Source organism: Pipistrellus hanaki, assembly GCF_964339955.1.
Source record: "Pipistrellus hanaki genome assembly, chromosome: 2".
NCBI lineage: Eukaryota > Metazoa > Chordata > Mammalia > Chiroptera > Vespertilionidae > Pipistrellus > Pipistrellus hanaki.
In genome coordinates, this window is record NC_140504.1 from 96,248,167 (window position 1) to 96,268,884 (window position 20,718).

At 43.0% G+C, this 20,718-nt stretch overlaps 1 protein-coding gene across 1 annotated transcript in view; it reads right to left on the minus strand.

The window, feature by feature from the left end:
* GYG1 (glycogenin 1) overlaps positions 1-20,718 on the minus strand; it is a 47,813-nt gene that overhangs the window by 10,400 nt on the left and 16,695 nt on the right. Inside the window, 1 exon segment of the mRNA XM_084875972.1 lies at positions 11,531-11,657. Coding sequence (XP_084732098.1) covers positions 11,531-11,657 — 127 coding nt within the window.

The window sequence follows — 20,718 nt, forward strand, 5'->3', positions numbered from 1 at the left end:
TTGTTTTGCATACCATGACTGTAAACCTACTTCTGCCTTCCCTGTAGAGTGCCTCACACATGGCAGGCACTGCTAACATTTGCATGACCTGTCTCAGTTAATCTCCAAATCAGCTTTGTGAGGAAACCAGAGTGTGAATAAATAGCTTGTCTAGGATCACATGGCTGGTGAGTGGCAGAGCTGGGATTCCACCCATGCCACTGCTCCAAAGCCAAGGCCCTTAACCACAACTAGGCTGTTGTTAAAAGGGAACTACCAGAGTTATAAGGACACTAGTGGCCCAGTGCACAAAATTCATGCACGGGGGTTGGGGGGGGGGGGTATGTCCCTCAGCCCAGCCTGCACCCTTTCCAATCTGGGACCCCTTGGAGGAGTCACATCCCTCTCACAATCCAGGACTGCTGGCTCCTAACCACTCTCCTGCCTGCCTGCATGCCTGATTGCCCCAACTGCTTTTGCCTGCCAGTCTGATTGCCCCCTAACCATTCCCCTGCAGTCCTGATTGATGCCTAACTGCTCCCCTGCCAGCCTGATCACCCCCAACTGCCCTCCCCTGCTGGCACCTGGAGAGTTTCTTAAGTGGAGGCACAGCTACTTCAACTAAGTGTATAATGTTGAATTAGGCCACCCGGAGTTCAGATACATAAGTTACTTCAAATAAACATTTTTGGGGTATGTGTGGAAATTTAGGTCTCTTGATATTGAGAGGAAAAAACTATTGCTTTAAAATAATTACAAAACCTATTTTAAATATTGTAATGAAGTATTTGGGGGGGGGGGGGGAGAGAAACCCTCATATAAAAAGGCTGCAAAAATGTTATTTTACACCAAAACTAGTTTGGCTCAGTGGATAGAGCATTGGCCTGCGGACTGAAGGGTCTCGGGTTCAATTCCGGTCAAGGGCATGTACCTTGGTTGCGGGCACATCCCCAGTGCGGGGTGTGCAAGAGGCAACTGATTGATGATTCTCTCTCATCGATGTTTCTAACTCTCTATCTTTCTCTCTTCCTCTCTGTAAAAAATCAATTAAAAAAAAAAAAAAAAATATATATATATATATATATATATATATATATATATATATATATATATTTAACGTTATTTTACTTTGAAAACAGTAATAATTGAAAATAACAGGTTTCTTTCAGGCCTTTTTTATATCTTTGGCCTATACAAAGGGCTTAAAAGATCCCTGACCCTGCCTTCTGAAGATTTTAGGTTGACATGTTTGTCTTAAAAACTATGAGGTGCCTAATTTTTAGAAACAACCGGCCACACCCCCTTCCTCAATTATACTATCACATCATCCAAGTTATCTATATATATAAAAGGCTAAGTGACCATCGCATCCAAAAACCACCGAATGGACGACTGAACAGGCTGTGTGGGGCTACCAGGCCGTCAGTGGGGTTAGTGAGGGGCGACCAAACAACTGAGCAGCAGGCTGCATGGGGCTACCAGGCCCACAGAGGGGGCAGTTGGGGGCAACCAGACTGGCAGAGTGACCAGGCTGGCGTAAATGACTAAGGAGTAACCAGACCAGAGGGGAGGGAGGCAGTTGGGAGCGACTACACCTGCAGGAAGGGCAGTTGGGGGTGACCAGGTCGGGTGGGGGTGGGGTGGGGTGGGCATTAGGTGTAATCAGGCAGGCAGATGAGCAGTTAGAAGCCAGTGGTTCCAGATTGTGAGAGGGTGTAGGCTGGGCTGAGGACACATCCCCCCCTCCCTGTGCATGATGTGCTACACTCATGCAAAAACCTTTTGTGTGTGTGTTTAGTATCAAAAACCTTTTGTGTGTGTGTTTTCCCTACAGATCCCTTGCTCTACATTGCATTTTGAAAATCACCTATTACAAATAAAGGACTTTTCCAGGTACACTTCTGAGAAACAGATGTATTTATGCACACCTTTCCACACACAAATGTCCATATAATGCCTGTGCCACGCTCTCAGCATATGCCTACTGCATCTGTGTGGCCACGCATCCCGAACATGCCAGAGATGTCCCCAAACATGCCAGAGCCCCAAACATGCCAGAAACTTTTTTCCCAGCAAAAAAAAATTTTTTAACTTTACTTTGAAATAGTTTTATTGGCTCATAAGACCTCTGCATGTATATTAAAAAAAAAAAAAATACCCCAGAACCCTATGCAGTATTAAATCACAATTACATTTTTTTACCAATTAAAACTACCCAGAATATACATTTTTAAAGGGAAAAAAAATCCTACAGAACTGAATTCTGAAATTATGATTTAAATCCTGTAACAAAATAAATAATTCCCTATAACATTAATTCATTGCACAAAGCTGCCAGACTCTTCCATACACATAATCATTGCAGAGTGCAAATGAACCCAGTTCAATATTACACACTTAGCTGAAGTAGCTGTGCCTCCACTTAAACTCTCAAATTTCTGGCACAAAAAGTTGTGGTGTTTTAACTTTTACCTGGAAACCAACTTCACAATCCATTTACTCTCTTTCTGGCCATTTCTATTTAAAAAAGAAGAAGAAAAGAGAAAAGAAAGTAATATCCTTCTGCTGTCATACCCTCAAAGAGTCAGCGTTGCCTCTGCTTGAAGAAATTTCAGAAAGGATATATGTACTCCTATGTTCAAAGCAGCACAATTTACAATAGCTAAGATTTGGAAACAGCCTAAGTGCCCATCAGCAGATTATTAGATTAAAAAACTGTGGTACATCTACACGATAGAATATTATGCTGCTATAAAAAAGAAGGAACTCTTACCATTTGCAACAACATGGATGGAACTGGACAGCATTATGCTAAACGAAATAAGCCAGTCAGAGAAAGATAAATATCACACCATCTCACTCATATGTGGGATATAATGACCAACATAATTTGATGAGCAAGAATAGATTGATCTAGAGACAATTGGTGGTAGGGGAGGGGGGTTTAGAGAGCGACCAAAGGACCTGAATGCATTCATATTAGCATAACCAATGGACACAGACATCGGCGGTGGGGGTCAATTGGGGAAAAAGGATACATATGTAAAACTTTACATAATAAAAAATAACAGTAATTTTTAAAAAAGAAATCCACTCCTCTCAATTCTTCGGGCAGATATTCCTGGTCCACAGGCTCGCTGTACATGGGGTGGTATTTGTAGCCTTTGTCATAGCCCAGGTCCTTCATAATCTGGGTTGGTGAGTTCCTCTGGTGCAGTGGGACAGGGGCAGCAGAGGCTCCGCAGGCAGGCTTTGACGTTGTTGGTGCTATACATCTCAACAGACTTTGGAGCTCTGGCAAAATAGACTACAGACGGCCAGAAGCACCTCACATTTGGGCATGCCTATGAAGTGACAGCCCTGGTAGGCAGCCACTGCTTGTGCTAATGCGGATGGGTCTGCCAGACCTATGTCTTCCCTGGCAAACCTCACCAGTCTCCTTGCCACATACAGTGGGTCCTCTTCTCCTTCGAGCATGCATGCCAGGCAGTAGTGGGAGGAGCTCGGGTCTGAGCCCTGCATTGAGTTACGAAGAGCAGAGATGCAGTTGTAGGCTCTTCTCCAGCTCCGTCATGTAAAATGTGAGACTTCTGGAGGCCTCCCTTCACATCATTCTCAGCGATCAGAACTCTACGGGGAGAACAGGTTTGCCCACTCTTCATACAAAACATCTTCCTGGAGCTTAACCTGGCCAGCACCACCAGCTGCTCAGTCCAACTTGGACTCTCCACAAAGTTAAACTGCGTTGCTACACTGGTTGTGGCGTGAACTTCTCTACCCCCATGGGGTCTGGGACTGCGGCCCACACCCACCCGAGCTGTTCCACCTGGGGCTCCATACTGGGTGGCGGTGGGGGCAGGGCAGCCAGTGCTGGGAGGTGCCTCAGAGTGCCAGCGGGTCTTTATTTTTAAAAGACTGCATCACACATGCAGGGCCCCCAGCACCACACTGGCCTGGGCTAGGAGCCAGCGACTGTTTAGAGGCTGGCTACGCCCCCAATCATGGTGGGGGTCCCCTCTGGGGCGCTGGACTGGCATGGGCTAGGGGCCATCAGTGGTTTAAAGGCTGGCCACGCCCTTGATCCAGGCAGGGGTTCCCTCAATGGTGATCAGTCATTTGGCTATTTAGGTTGTGACACCTCTTGGCCTTTTATTATTACGACTGTCTGAGGATACAACGTTTGTTCCTCCATGCATTAACTCACTGCCTAATGATACACCAGCTGCATGCCGGCAAACACCTCCTCATATGACACATCTTCCCCTATATCAACAGGAATGCCATTTGGGGACAGTCCACACCCTGGGTTGTGCTGTGACTCGGGCCTGGGCTCCACCTTCATGAGTCTTCAAGCATCTCTTTAATGATAAATCAATGTTGCCCTCCGGGCCAGAGGGAGAACGCTTCCTTTTCAAAATTACTTTCTTTACCCATTCTACCATAACAATGTGAAAAATTATATCCACTAGATCAAGCATGTCAAATTTGCAGCCAGTGGGCTGCTACGAGGCATGTGACCCATTGGACGTGAGTTTGACATGCTTGCACTGATAGTCCTTTCATAGGCAGGGCAGTCCTAGTTTTAAGGAAGTTCTTAATAAGCCTGTTTGACACAGAAACCAAGATCTTAAGGGGCCCTAAATGTGGTTGGAACTGCCCTTTCTGCCCCTAGGTGAGGAATTCCTTGACTGCTAGCAAGATGGGGACATGTTGGAGGAACAAGAGGCAAGCAGGACTGTGGGAGGTGCACAGTGTGAGTACCCTCACAACAGCTGCCCAAACTCAGCAAAAAAATAAATCACAAATACACGATATAAGTAGGTTTCTTGAAAAAACGGGAAGACCAGAAAGCACTCATGAGGACCCAGAAGTGTGATGGCAGAGATGCATGAGAAGAAGAAAGAAAGGTACTGGGACATGTAGCAATCACGAACCAGCTTCAATGTTCTGGATTGGCCTCTGTCAGCCCTATATCCGTACAGTTAAGAAAAGGGATCTCTGTTTTGAGGAATGGAGGTATTACCGCCACACATCTAACAGATCTATAGAAATGAGTGGGGTATAGGAGGAAAACGGGTTTTCGAGCAAGGACTCTATAGAAAGGACCTGGACGAACCATGAAACCAGGGCTTTTTGAGAGTAAAAGGAGTGGGGAAAGGTGAGAAGTGAGGCAGCTGCTAAATGGGAAACATGGGTCAGGAAGGTGGGAGGGGAGTGGAGACAGGCTCGGAGGTTTTGCACAAGGCAGCCACCATAGCAGATCCCTGGGAACATGAATGGGACTGGCAGGCCTGACACTGGCTACCTTACGTAAAGTTTGTGGTTATACAGTTAAGACTCACTAGGAACTAACTGTACAAACAGAACAGTCTTTATTCACATGGTGAAGGAGCCTGAAGGGCCAGCTCTCTTACCTTTCATAATAAAACATTTAGCAAACATAATGAGCAAAAGGTCTCAAATACTGTTATTGAATCTAGGATTTCAATTAAGTAGATATAAATTTCATGTAATCATTTTTATGTCTCAATCATCTTGCCTGAGGAATGTTTTAAAAATTCATTTTCTATTATTTTAATCAATTTACTCCTCAGTCATTTATGAAAATCCAAATTACCATGTCAAAATAAGAGCTCCAATCATAAATATAAGAGGAAATTACTTCTTACTTAAAAAAATATTTTAGCCTAAATACAAATCTGGGAGTATTCCTTATTGAAAGGTAAGCCATGATAATTTTCGGGAATTCTCTCACTCACCAAAGGCAACAATCAAGTATCTGCTGGAACTTATGTTGGCTGGCTAAAACCAAAATAACTGATGAATAAGAAGGGGAAATGTTGATGGCAGAAGATAGTCTTACCTAGCCTCGACCCAGAGCAAGGATAACCAGAAGATTCACTGACTCACTGCTGCTTAGCCATCAAAATACCAGCCAGGAACAATAAACAAGTTGGGAACATATCACAATTGTCTCCTAATCTCTGAGGAGCATTCATTCTGACCCAGTAGTGGGGATTTGTCTCAGTTTGCATGCATCTCTTAAAATAAGTATTCTAATTTTAACCAGCTAGAATCTCAAAAGAGACTTCCAGATCACAAGACACAGCCTGAACCCAAGCCAGCAACAATACTGCTTATGTTAGCCATTAAAATAATCCCAGTGACCTGATGTTACCAAAAGATCAGATAGAATTTTCATGATTACTTAGCAGTTGAGAAATGCAGTTGGTAACATGTGGACGAGACTACAGAACTATTCAGAATGGAAAAGGAACTAATACACACAGTGCCCACAGTAAGCTCATATGTGCAGCAGTGCTCAATTAGGCATGAGAGAGAAAGTACAGCTTGGGCAGCCTTCTCTGGAAAGCGCAGAGGCAGGTGGCTACCCTGCACCCACTTCAGCGACACATATTCTCTGGTGCACGGCCATCCTTGCAACTTCTTAGACTGATTCACACACAACAAATTAGTCACCTCTTCTTGCTCCTTAAAATGTCTCTTCTTACCCACTCAGTCTAAATCAAGAGTCATAAACCCAAGTGCCCAAGGACTGGGCTGGTCATGCGGCAGAGTGGACCTGGTGGTGTAGGACTGGGGACCATGAGTGAGCGCATGTCTCATCATTTGAAGACAGCTGCTTCCCAGCAAACAATTGTGGCCATCAGGAATACACCAAATTTTCCCTTGCCTTTCAAGCTAAATAAACCTCCAAATCATGTTCTAGAAATCAGAACATGAGTACTCAAACCCAGTCTAGGACCTAGTTATCCACACTACCTACCAGCTGGCCACTCTTCACAAAGTAGGCCAGGAAAGCCCCAGAGGGGCAGGCCATCGGGAAGACTTTCTGGGCACTGTATGTAATTTTTGGTCTCACCTGGCTGATTGCTTGCACATTCACTCATTTATTCATTCTTTCATTCAACCAACACACTGCCTTCCTTCAGAAGCATTGTCCCAGTTCTTATCTGAAGCTGATCTCTCCACTTGTGCATGAAGACATGTCCCCTTTCACCTACTCAGGACATCACTCTGGCAAGTCTCCCTTCAGTGTTCTGCATGATTAGTGTTTCTCTCTCCCTCCTTGATCCCTGCCACCAAAGAAACATGTTGTAACTTCTCATCTTTACAAAACCACCCTCACTGGCTCCTATATCCCTATCCAGCTACCAACACATTTCCCTGCTCCCTTTTAAAGAAAATGCCAGCAGAGCTGTCTACATTCAGGATGTCCCATTATCCATTCTCTGGGACCCGCTTCAGCAGGCTTTCCACTCCACTGGTCCACCAGAGGAGTTCTTGCCACGACATCAGTGACCACCACATTCCAGGTCCAGTGCCAGTCCTCAGCTGTCCTCTGCCTGACCTGCCATAGCCTGACACAGATGCATCGCACCCCTCCTCCTCTACAGGGTTTCTTTGCTTGGCTTGGACAATACCTCACTTTGCTGGGCTTCTGCTGTGCTGTTCTGACTTTTGTCCCTACTACTCCGAATTTTCCTGCCTCGGGGCTCAGTTTTCAGGACTTTCCTCATAATCACTGTCCTGGTCATATCAGCTTGTCTCATGGCTATAAATATCACTTACATGCTGACAACTCCTATAATTATATCTCACCAGACCTCTCCTATCTCCCAACTCTTACATCTATTTACTTATTCTACATTTTCACCAGGATGTTTAATATGTATCTCCAACCTAATATATCCAAAACTTAATACACTTAATAGATCTCTAGCAATCTGTCCACAAACCTGATTCACCCATGGTCTGTCCCATCTCAGGAGATGGCAACTCCTTTGTTCCAGCTGTTTAGGCCCCAAGTTATAAAAGTCATCTTTGACCCTTTTCCCCCACATCCCACTGAATATCTGATTTTTTTCATAACAAGCTGGAAATCTGGGTCTCATGTGGAATTCCCTAATTTTTAAGCATTGACAACTCAAGAAAAACAAAACACCTAAGTGAAAGAAACAAGGAGGCCACTCCACGGCTTCTCATTCCACCTACCATCGCCCTACTGTGAGAGGGAAGGCCAGCCAACCCCGGGGCTTCTTGTCTGGAGACCACCACGGTTGTTCTGAGCCCAGCAGAGGGATTTTAATTCATGCTGAGCTCCCAGAGGCCCACGGGCTCTTTGGGGAGTATAATGGCCTGAATGTCCAGGATAGTCTATTTCAGCTTAAAAATCTGGATCATTATTTTACATGAACTTGAAACAAAAAAGAAATGTAACTATCTGCCTGAATTTTCAGCCCTTCTTAATTGTACGGGGGGGGGGGGGGGGGGGGGAGTAAGAAAAAAAATTGTTTCTAGAGATGGATCTCTGAAAAAAAAAAAAAAAAAAATCAGAAAACAACCCACAAAAAATAAACAGAAAACCCCACCAAAAGCATTTTCTGGCAGAGGGAAGGTAAAAAATGCTCTCTGATCTGGTTTCAACATTCCTAAAAAGGCAGCAAAGGGCTGAGAGAAGGCATTGCTTGGAACAGTGTTACCACAGAACAATAGCCCTGCTACCCCCAGGGGTGAGCTGCAAGGACACAGCACTAACTCCTGCCAGGCTGCAGGCCAACTGACTAACTGTGGAGCTGCTCCCCAGTTCCCCCTTCATCACATACTCTAGGACTATGCTAATAAACTAATGACATTTCCAAAATAGCACTATTTTGTTGAGTGAGGAAGACAGGACCATCCTAACCATTTTGATACTTTAGATCTCAAACTTGTTTTCTGAGAAATGTATTTAGGGAATATTAAAAAACAAAACAAACAACAACAAAAAACTGGGTTTCTGAGAGAGGAGCCAAGGTCTAGCAAACAAGTCTATCTTCCCCCTAAAAACTAACTGGTCTCCATCTGCTTGTTTTTCTTTGTCAAATAAAACAAATGTGAGAAGTGTCTGTGCAACCAGGCTATGACTGAAAAGGACAGTGTACTCAGTTGGGTAGTAAGGTAAAAGTCAGAATCCCAACGAACCAAGGGAATTTCTTGGCACTGGGGACCATGTTACAAGAAAACACGAATCTTTAAACACGAGGATGACCCTGTTTGAGAAGTGAAACCAACTGACAGGATGTCAGATTCTTATGTCTTAACATATTTATCCCAGGAGGAGTGCTCACTGTGCAGAACTCAGTGGGATGGTGGGTAGAACTGCTCATACTATTTTTTAAAATAATACTTTATTAAAAAAAAAAAAAAAATATATATATATATATATATATATATATATATATATATATATATATATTATTGATTTCAGAGAGGAACGGAGAGGGAGAGAGAAAATCATTGGTCAGCTGCCTCCTACATGCCCCCTACTGGGGATCGAGCCTGCAAGCCAGGCATGTGCCCTTAACTGGAATCAAATCTGGGACCCTTCAGTCTGCAGGCCAATACTCTATCCACTGAGCCAAACTGGCTAGGGCTGCTCACACTATTTTTTAAAATATATTTTTATTGATTTCAGAGAGAAAGGGAGGGAGATATAGAAGCATCAATGATGACAGAGAATCAATGACTGGCTGCCTTCAGCATGCTCCACACTGAGGATTGGGCCCTTAAGTAGGGCATATGCCCTGACCGGGAATTGAACCGTGACCTCCTGGTTCATAGGTCGACACTCAATCACTGAGCTGAACCAGCCTGGCGGCTCACACTATTAACGATTACTTCACCTTTGCACTCTTATCTTCTTGCTTGCTTAGCTGGATCCAGTCAAATTAAGCCACTGCCCAATTACACACAAATTCAGTTCTAGGGGTCAGCTATCATAGTTTGCCGGAACATGGTTCAAACAGGCAGGGTTATGAGACAGTATTAAAATGAATCAGGCCCACACTGTCAAGCAAGACAGGTTACTTCATAAGGCCAAGGACTGAGAGGCAATTAATGCTTCTCTTATTCTATCCCTTGACAATGATACCTGTTGTTTGCTTTCCTCAAACCACAGTTGGTATATTTTTGAGTTTGCCTGTATTGTGCTATAAAGAGGAGAGAATCAAGAGCTTCAGTATGTTGGAGAAACATGCCAAGAGAATAGGTAGGGAGGAAAGCACACAACATACTTATAATCCTTATCTGGGGCCATGACAGAGTCTGTACAGAAAAGGAAACATTTCTACCATGAAGTCCATGCTCATTCCTGTGGTGCTAGACTATCGGGAGGACTTTGGCTAAGGAACCATGAAGAGCATGTTTTCTGCTCACTCAGGAATGCTCTGGCGCGACAAACAGGAGAGCCAAGCCCAGCTCAGTAGGAGCTCGGCTGCTCATGGCTACGTTTCAGGATCAACCTGACAGCTTGGACTCTGCTCAGGAAACCTGAATCATCTTTCTGGTTCAACACAGTGAGTCAGAGGCTGAAGGATGGGACCCAAACACTCACAGTGAGACAAGTGTTGCAACTTGGCTGCATTGGTTGCTGAATTAGAACAGCACCAGGGACAGTGCCAAACAAGCACATTGCCAAAACAATGCCCTCCACTGAGCACTTTACATGACTGAATTCACTTCATCCTCATGACAACACTGAGGTTTTACTTTTCTCCTTATTTTGCGTATGGGGAACTAAGGCACAGAGCCTAAGCTGGACAGCAGGTAAGGGCAGAGTAAGCCACACACTCACCTTTCTGGCTTCAGAGATTATTACTTGAGATATTCCATCTCTCAAACAGAAAAGAATAACCATCTAATGATTACTGAGTGCTCAGGCAGGTCAGGTCTGTTCCACCCACTTTACATGATTACCTCTCATACTGCTCACAGTATCCTCTGTGGACATGGAGGCAAAGAAGTCTAACTTCTGCTGAACCGCAAGTTCAGTAACCATCAATCATCCAGCAAGTGGCTATTCCAGGATGTGACTGAGGGAGTCCACTCTTGGCCATGCCACCACAGTGCTGTTAGCATCTTGCTTAACTCCCAGCACCACATGGAAAGAGCTATTAAGACCCTCATTTACAAATGAGGAACCAGAAACTAAGCTAGCTGCAGAAGCTGGGTCTGTACCCAATCTGTTCCTGACTATGACATACAGATGGTTTATCAGAGATCCAGGTAACCCAGGAACTGATGGGTCCTTTCCCAATAGGCAGCTAAATGCCCTGAAGGTTATTCTAAGTAGAAAGGCATAGGGATCGATATCATCAAGGCCTCTCCCCATCAGAGCCATGCTTCTTGCAAGAAAAAGACTTCCCTCAGTTTCCCATCTGTTATAAAATATTTCCCATCTGTTATAAAATATATTTAAAAAAAAAAAAGATATATTTTATTGATTTTTTACAGAGAGAAAAGGATAGGGATAGAGAGCTAGAAACATCGTTGAGAGAGAAACATCGACCAGCTGCCTCCTGTACACCCCCCACCGGGGATGTGCCAGCAACCAATGCACATGCCCTTGACCGGAATAGAACCTGGGACCTTTCAGTCCGCAGACCGACGCTCTATCCACTGAGCCAAACCGGTTTCGGCCACCCTAAAATCTTAAATCTACTCCCTTTCCCTAACCATCCCCAACAACAGTAAGACAGTTTCCACTTACGCTTTAAATGCTGGGAGGTAGGAGTATATAGAAATGCTGCTTAGGTTATAAATAAATGGCAGGTGTTTTCTGATATCTGTTGTTGCCCAGCTGCTAAAAAACATGTTCAGTAAACCCTGGTCCCCACCTGAAAGAAAAATAAAACAAAAACAAATTAAAGTCACAGACTCAAGGGACTATTCAATAACTTTATAGGACTACTAGGTGGACCGGTTAATAATGCAGATTTTGTAATTAAAAAAACACATGATAATTTTAAGAGAAACATCAAAAGTACTTTACTCAAAGTAATGGCTATCACTAGCTACACATTTCCCCAATATTTCAGGTAATTTTTGGACACCATCCCAATAGAACTTTTCTTGTTTTGAGGCAAACTATTCAAAGACCCAATTTTCCACTTCTTCGTTTATTTTGAAGTGCTGCTCAGAAAGTGCATGTGCCATTGATCAGAACAAGTGGTAATCTGAAGGAGCAACATCTGATGAATATGGCGGGTGGGTTAATACTTCCCAGGCAAGATCTTTTAACGTGTCTTTAACTGGTTTTGAAGTGTGTGATGGTGCGTTATCATGAAGCAAAATTACTTTGCCATGTTTTCTGGCCCATTCTGGTTGCTTCAGGATTAAGGCATGGTTCAAATTGATTATTTGTTGTTGGTTGTGATCTGTATTAATGGTTTTAGAAGCTCATAATACACCACACCTTCCTGATCCCACCAAATGCAGAACACTGTCTTCTTTCTGAAGTGATTTGGCCTTGCAGTCAGTGTTGATGGTTGACCTGTATCAACCCATCATTTTGTGCGTTTGGAATTCTCAAAATAAATCCAGTGTTTACAAGTATCTTGAGATGAAGCATGTTCACCATAAGCTTCCCAAAGTATACAATAACTTTCAGCAGTACTTTTCTTCAAAATAAAGTAATGAATTAAAACTTTCTGCAAATGCTTTTTTGGCATGAAATTTAATATTTTTAAACATAAAAGTATCTATAATGTTAACACTTTCAGAAAATTTGACATATGAAGTTTTGAAGCTTGCTGTCAACACAACAAAATAGCATACACATCAAATTGTATATATATTAAAATATGTATAACTCCATCTATTGAAAAAAAATCCACATTATTAACCAGTACATCTGGTATATACATAGACCTTTCAAAACAGGTACTAATTCCATGTTAAACCTAAGGACATTCTAGGAAGTGGTCGTTTCTCTAAGTTAATTCATTAATTCAACAAATATTTACTGAGCAATTACTATGTGCCAGACACTGCAGCAGGCACTGGAAAGTCATTATCTTCACCAGGATTTGGGAGGGGTAGGGTCAGGGGTACCAATACCAGCAAACCAAAAATCAATAAACATAATCAGAAACAGGGAGGAAGAAACAACCAAGATGGTGGCCTAGGTAAACACCTCTTCTTGCTGCCTCTCACAATCACATCAAAAGTCCAACTAAAAGACAAAACAAATATTCAGAACCATAGGAAAGTTGGTTGAGTGGAAGTTCTCAGGGGGATGTGGGAGGAGATTCGACAAAAATCTTACACTTATAGATGAGGACATTGTGGGGGAGGGTGTAAGGGCATGGTGTGGGAACTGGGTGGAAGGGAGTTATGGAGGGAAAAAAGAGGAACAACTGTAATGATCTGAACAATAAAGATTTATTAAGCCCTAACAGGTTTGGCTCAGTGGATAGAGGGTCGGTCTGTGGAGTGAAGGGTTCCAGGTTTAATTCTGGTCAAGAGCATGTACCTTGGTTGCAGGCACATCCCCAGTAGGTAGTGTGCAGGAGGCAGCTGATCGCTGTTTCCCTCTCATCGATGCTTTTTTTTGTTTTGTTTGTTTGTTTAAATATATTGTATTGATTTTTTTACAGAGAGGAAGGGAGAGGGATAGAGAGTTAGAAACATCGATGAGAGAGAAATATCGATCAGCTGCCTTTTGCACATATGGGGAATGTGCCTGCAACCAAGGTACATGCCCTTGACTGGAATTGAACCTGCAGCCAATGCTCTATTCACTGAGCCAAATGGGTTAAGGCAGGCAGAATACAGCTCTTTTGAAGTTCAAGGCTGGTGCACTGAACAGTTGTTTCTCTCCTCAGAATGCTTTGCCCTGAGACCCAATTTTCTTTGTAAACACACAGCTGGTCTCATTGGTTGGCATTACTATTTGTTTTTTCTTGGTTTTGAAAGGAACTTTTAAATAATGAGATTTATTTAATACTTGGAGCTAAGTAATAAGACCAGGGTATTAAGTTTAAAGTCCAACTGTCCCTTACCCATCCTCTGTGTGTTCCATCCTTTCCAAATGCCCTCAGTCAGCTCTCTGGATCAAGAGCATTTGTTCAACCAATGTCTATGGAGCAACCTCTTTGTATGAAGAGGCTCTCACAGGTCCTCATTCCTCAAGAGACAGACAGTTCAACAGAAAACTAGTTTTGCCCTTGTAACTTCTAAAGAATAATAAAGATGGCATCAGGATATATGCTCACTTGTTATTAGAACAAAAGAAGATTTTTAGATATATAGACAAATTAACATATTTTGAGAAATAAAATATTAAGGCTAAAACACCATATTCATTAGCAGCTCACTTTGGATTCCACAAAAAAAAAAAAAAAAAAAAAAAAAAGAGAGGTACAGAGACCTAAAGTCTTACTCATTTCCTTTAACACATAATCATCATAAATGACAAAATTACAGACATAGAACAGATGCAAAGTGGCAAGGGGTTAGATAGGGTGGCAGAGAGCATGAGGAATCCTGTGATGGACCTGCTCTTTACCCTGATTGCAGTGGTGTCATACAAATCTACACACAGGATAAAAATGCACAGAAGCACCTGTGTACACATACCAATGAATACATGCAAAACTGGTAAATCTGAATAAGGCTGGTGGATTGTATCAATGTCAAATTCCTGGTTCTGGAGTTATAATTATGTAAGATGTTGTTACCACTAGGGGAAACTGGTGAAGGGAATATGGGATCTCTATATTGTTTCTCACAACTACATGTAAATCTACAATTTGCTCAAAAGTTTTTGGTCTTTTCCTAAATCTAAGAGTTATGTGCTTAAAATGCAAAATGCAATCAAGAACTGATAGTCATTAGATTCTAAATTCACAAGGACAGGGTGTATGGCTCTTTTTATTTAGCACTGTAAATTCGAGCAGCTAGCAGAATGCCTTACACATAGATAAAATATTTGTGGGATGAAAGTGAGAACCTTGAAGATATTCTGTAACAGTAGAAAAGTTGAAATAACTTAAATATTCCACCATAGAGGAACTGTTAGTACACTGTTATGCTAACCATTCATGGCAATATTATTTAGCCATTAAAACTAATGGGTTATAAAGATCACCATCCATCGTGTAATATAAACAAATACTGTGACATACATCGTGATTATAATTAAAAGCATAAACATTCATATCAGGGGAAAAAAAGTAAATACTATGTAAGAAGAATGGTATTACATATGTTCCCTCACCCTGACTTTTTCCTAATACTATTATATTTTTGTAATTTTAAAGTAACGATACAATCAGGGACAAGAATGAAAATTTTTTGAACTGTGTTAAGATCTTTCCTTTCTAAACATTCTTTGCTTGTTAATTTTTTCTTGTTATAAAGCATGATACTATCAAAGGAAAAATATATGTATATGTTATAAAGCATATCATACCTAATAAAAGAATAATATGCAAAAAACCAACATGGAGGCATAAGTAAACAACTAATCTCCCTCCTCACACAACAATTTTAAAACTACAACTAAAAGACAAAACATCTATCACTCAGAACCACGGGAAAGCTAGCTGAAAGAGAAAGGAGCACAAGCTCTGAAAAGCTGAAAAGCCTAGGTATGGAGGCACACGAATTGGGCTGGTAGCGGGTGACTGGGTGGTGGCTTTTTTTCAACCAGAAAGGAAACAAGCTCCCGATCACTTTGAAATCCAGTTTCTGGGGTGACACAAGGGTCCCAGATGCCTATGGGGAGAAGCTGGTCTGTCCTGTTGACCATTGGGTCCAAAAGTGAGGGTGACTTTTTTGCAGAGTTACACACAGCAATCATTGTTTACTGCACTGGAGCGTGGGGACTTGGAAATACGGAAAGGCAGAGACAGCTGACGGCACCCATCGCTGTTTGCCACACCCCAGCCTAGTGACATCCTGAGGCCCCGACCCACACATTCTACAAACCCGCCCAGGCTCCACACAGCTGCTTTTGCATATAAATGGCCTATATTGTGGCAACTTAACAAAATAAACTGCAGCTCCAGCTCCAAAATGGCCAAATCCCAAGCAAAGAGGAGAAAACTGTAGTTCTTGCAGTAGCTCCTGCTGGGTGGCCTCAGGCAGTAGATGAATTGCACCCCATTGGAGATCCAGAAACTAGTGTATCTAGTGGTCAGTGTGAGTCGACACCAGTCAACTACTCTCATAAGGGAGACATTCAAGAGGCAGACTCATGAGCACCAAAGCCCTATGGGAACAAGTCCTCCTCCATAAACGTGGCTCTAGCACAGAAATTCTTCCATTATAGACACAGCGGGTCCTCATAGCCAATTGGCCTAGAGGTCAATTCTTCCCAGTGACACCAACAACAATCAAGACTTAACTACAACAAGGATGTACACACAGTCCACAAAAGGGTGCACTAAGAGTGTCCAAATCAGGCAACTGGGAGGCTGACCCATTGAACCATATAGGACACCCAGGCCCACAAAGCTACCCTACCAACTCAGGGAAGCAGCGAAAATGCCGAGAAAAGGAAGGAGATCTCAAACAAAATAAATGGAGGAGAACAAAAGACTGGATATAGAGTTCAAAACCATGGTTATAAAGTTTTCCAAGAATTTCCTAGAAAAGGCTGATAAATTTAATGAGACACTCAAGAATATGAAAAAGAAATTAAACCAACTAGAAATGAAACATACACTGACTGAAATAAAAAATATTATACAGAGACCCAACAGCAGACTAGAAGAACGCAAAAATCAAGTCAAAGATTTGGAATACAAAGAGGCAAAGGACACTCTTCCAGAAAAGCAAGAAGAGAAGAGAATCCAGAAATGAAGATAGTGTAAGAAGCCTCCTGGACAACTTCAAGCGTACAAACATCAGAATTATGGGGGTGCCAGAAGAAGAGAGAGCAAGACACTGAAAACCTATTTGAAGAAACTTCCCCCACCTGGTGAAAGAAATAGACTTACAAGTGTAGGAAGCACACAGAACCCCAAACAAAAGGAATCCAAAGAGGACCACACCAAGAAACATCATAATTAAAATACCAAGGGCAAAAGACAAAGAGAGAATCTTACAAGCAGCAAGAGAAAAGCAGTTATTTTCCTATAAGGGAGCACCCATAGGATTATCAGCTGATTTCCTCAAAAGAAACTATGAAGGCCAGACGGGAGTGGCAAGAAATATTCAAAGTGATGAATAGCAAGAACCTACAACCAAGATTACTCTACCCAGCAAAGTTATTCAGAACTGAAGGGCAGATAAAGAGCTTCACAGATAAGAAAAAGCTAAAGGAGCACATCACCACCAAACCAGTATTATATGAAATGCTAAAAGGTGTTCTTTAAAAAGAGAAAAAAGAAGAAAAAAGTAAAGATAAAAATTATGAACAACAAATACATATTTATCAACAAGTGAATCTAAAAGTCAAGTGAATTAAAAATCTCACGAACAGAATAAACTGATGAATATAATAGAATCAGGGGCACAGAAAGGGAGGGGATTGATAATTCTCAGGGAGAAAGGGGTGTCTGTGTGGGGGGTATGGGAAGAGACTAGACAAAAATCATATACCTATAGATGAGGACAGTAGGGGGGGGAGGTAAGGGCAGAGGGTGGATGGGGACCAGGTGGAGGGAGCTACTGGGGGAGGGGGGATGAAGAGAAACAATTGTAATAATCTGAACAATAAAGATTTATTTAAAAAAAATAAAAAAGAATAAATAAATAAAAAAGAATAATATGCAAACTAACCACCACTCTGCCATGCCCACAAGCCACGCCCACCAGCCCACAGAACAAATATGCAAATTAATCCCAACCAAGATGGCTGCAGACACAGAGAGCAGGAGAGAGGCTAGGGTTGCCCCTGGCAATAGAAGAAGCCAAACTTCTGTAGCCCTGGCTGGCCTAGGCCTCCACTCCAGGCTATAAAGTTTCAATTATAGAAAGTAAACAAATCCAAACAGAAATGGCGGCAGCCACAGAGCAAGCAGGAGGCTAGGCTCCACTCCAGGCTACAAAGTTTCAATTGTAGAAGGTAAATAAATTCCAGGCCAGGGCTTCTGCTTGGGTCGCTGGGGGGCATGGCTGGCCTTCAAACCAGCACAGGCCCCTTGCCCAGGCTGCCCCACACCCCAAGGGAACCCCTACCCTGATCCGGGACACCCTTCAGGGCAAACCAGCTGGTCCCCACCCATGTACCTCTATCCTATCTAATAAAAGAGTAATATGCAGATTGACCATCACTCCAACACCCAATATGACTGCCCCCATGTGGTCAAAGATCCTGCCCCCATGAGGACACAAGATGGCCACCACAAGATGGCCAGCAGGGGAGGGCAGTTGGGAGGGACCAGACCTGCAAGGGAGGGCAATTGTGGGTAATCAGGCAAGCAGGGGAGGGCAGTTGGGAAGCACCAGGCCTGCAAGGGAGGGCAGTTAAAAGGGACCAGGCCTGCAAGGGAGGGCAGTTGGGGTTGATCAACCCTGCAGAAAAGGGCAATTAGGGGTGACTGGGCCAGCAGAGGAGGGAAGTTGGGGGCAAACAGGCTGGCAGGGGAGCAGTTGGACATCAATCAGGCTGGCATGAGAGTGGTTAGGGGTGATCAGGCTGGCAGGCAGAAGTGGTTAGAGGCAATCAGGAAGGTAGGCAGATGAGCAGTTGGGAGCCAGCAGTCCTGGATTGTGAAAGGAATGTCCGACTGCCCGTTTAGACCGGATCCAGTGGGATCGGGTCTAAACGGGAGTCGGACATCCCTTGGAAGGGCCTCAGATTGAAGAAGGTACAGGCTGGGCTGAGGGACAATCCCCCCCACCCCGCACAAATTTTGTGCACCGGGCCTCTACTTAATAATAAACCTCTACACTCCCAACATCAATTTAAGAACTGAAACATTACCACTATTTAAGTTCTCTATGTGGACTCCCCAATCCAATCTCACTGTCCCCAATCCCAGAAGTAACAACTAATCATGAATTTAGTTTGCAGAATTGTTTTGATTTCCTTTATTTTACCAACATGTATTTAATCTGACAACATATGAAGTTTTGTTGGTTCATGAACTTTGTAAAAGTGTATATCATATTTTTTCTACTTATTTTTTTTAAAATATATTTTATTGATTTTACACAGAGAGGAATTGAGAGGGGCAGAGAGTTAGAAACGTCGATGAGAGAGAAACACTGACCAGCTGCCTCTTGCACATCCCCCACTGGGGATGTGCCCGCAACCAAGGTACATGCCCTTGACCGGAATCGAACCCAGGACCTTTCAGTCCGCAGGCCGACGCTCTATCCACTGAGCCAAACCAGTCCCGGCAACTTCTTATTTTCTTATGCTATACTATAATACTTTTGTTAAGCAATTCCAGTTTTACTATTTTCTATATGTAATCTAGTGAAGAAATCCATCTAATTTCAAGGAGTCAGAATAGCAATTGCAGAATATTAAACTCCACCCAGACTACAGAATCAGAATCCACATTTAAATCCCCAAATAGAAAAGGAAATTGCAGAAGAAGAAGCAGGCCTGCCAAGAATCTCAACTCAGGGCCAGGCTGAAAATATCACTAAATTGGAGAATATTCACCTGGAATTTCCAACTGTGGTCCAGCTGAGGAGGTGACTTATAACAAGGAAAAACAGAAGGAATTTAAGACCAGTAGGAAGGGCGAGGTTGAGAAAATAGGGAAGCCCAGAGAGTAGGGAACTAAACTACGGGAAGAATTGTTCCAGGAGCACAAGCAGGGCTCCATGCACCAGTGGCAGCAACCTGACTAGGTGTGCTTCCTGACATGGCGGTGTGCCCCGAAGTGCCATTATCATCCAAACAGCTGTGAAAGATAACAGGCCTGCAGTGGAGTATATACCCAGCAGACCAGAGCCAGTGTGGGAGAGAGCTGCAGTTTCTATTGCCTTTTTTTTTTTTTTAATCTCTAAACCCAGAGCAGCACAGTTTTCATTTGCAACTGCACAACCGAGGTATTGGTGCAGGGAGGGAGGCACAGAATTGAGGCACTGAAGACAGGCAGGGTTGGGAAGCAGGGCAGAGATGCTTGGAAAAGCAGAGGACAGAAAATCCTGCACGAGACTGTTCATACACTTCCAAACAGAAATGGCCATTCTCTCTGGGAGGAGCTATCTGCTCTCAACACTCATAGGGCAGATTAGGTAAAAAAACACAAAACAAAGCAAAGCAAAACAAAACAAAACAAAACACCTCTGCCCTAGGTAATACAGCCTGCCACATCCTGGACTTTGAGCTTTGCAGGGATCAAACCTGCATCCAAGGTACGTGCCCTTGACTGGAATCGATCCTGAGACTCTTCAGTCTGCAGGCTGATGCTCTATCCAGTGAGCAAAGAGGCTATGGCCATTCCTCTAATTCTTTCACCTTATTTAAGCTCTGTTTCTACAGATCCTACCCCCATCTCCTTTTTTTTCTGGGTGGTTTTTGCTTGAGCTTTTTAGTTTCTTTGTATTTTCTCCCATATTTTATCTTTCTTTTTCTTTTTTTTTTTTTTAAATCATTCTTGCTCCCTTTTCTCTTTTCTAATTCTCTTTCCTCTGGTGGTCACTTTTGTTGGGGCTATAGAGGTCTTGAGTACATTCTTATTCTGCTCCTTCTGTGTTGTGTCTCATCTAGTTGTATTTTGTGTAGTTCAGATAACACCTCCACAATAGTTGCACAACATGGTAGGGAGTGAGCCACATAATCAGACACTTTGAGAGGAGACTCCATCCACAAATGGGACAATAACATTCAAGTCCCAACTACAACAGGAGAACACAAATATCCTAAGTAGAGGGCCTTTCTATAGCATGAGAATACCCAGGCCAGGAGACCTGAGAGTCTGCACTACTGGGTCCCACAAAACATCTACTACATGAGACCAACCAAAAAAATGTGGGTGGCATAGC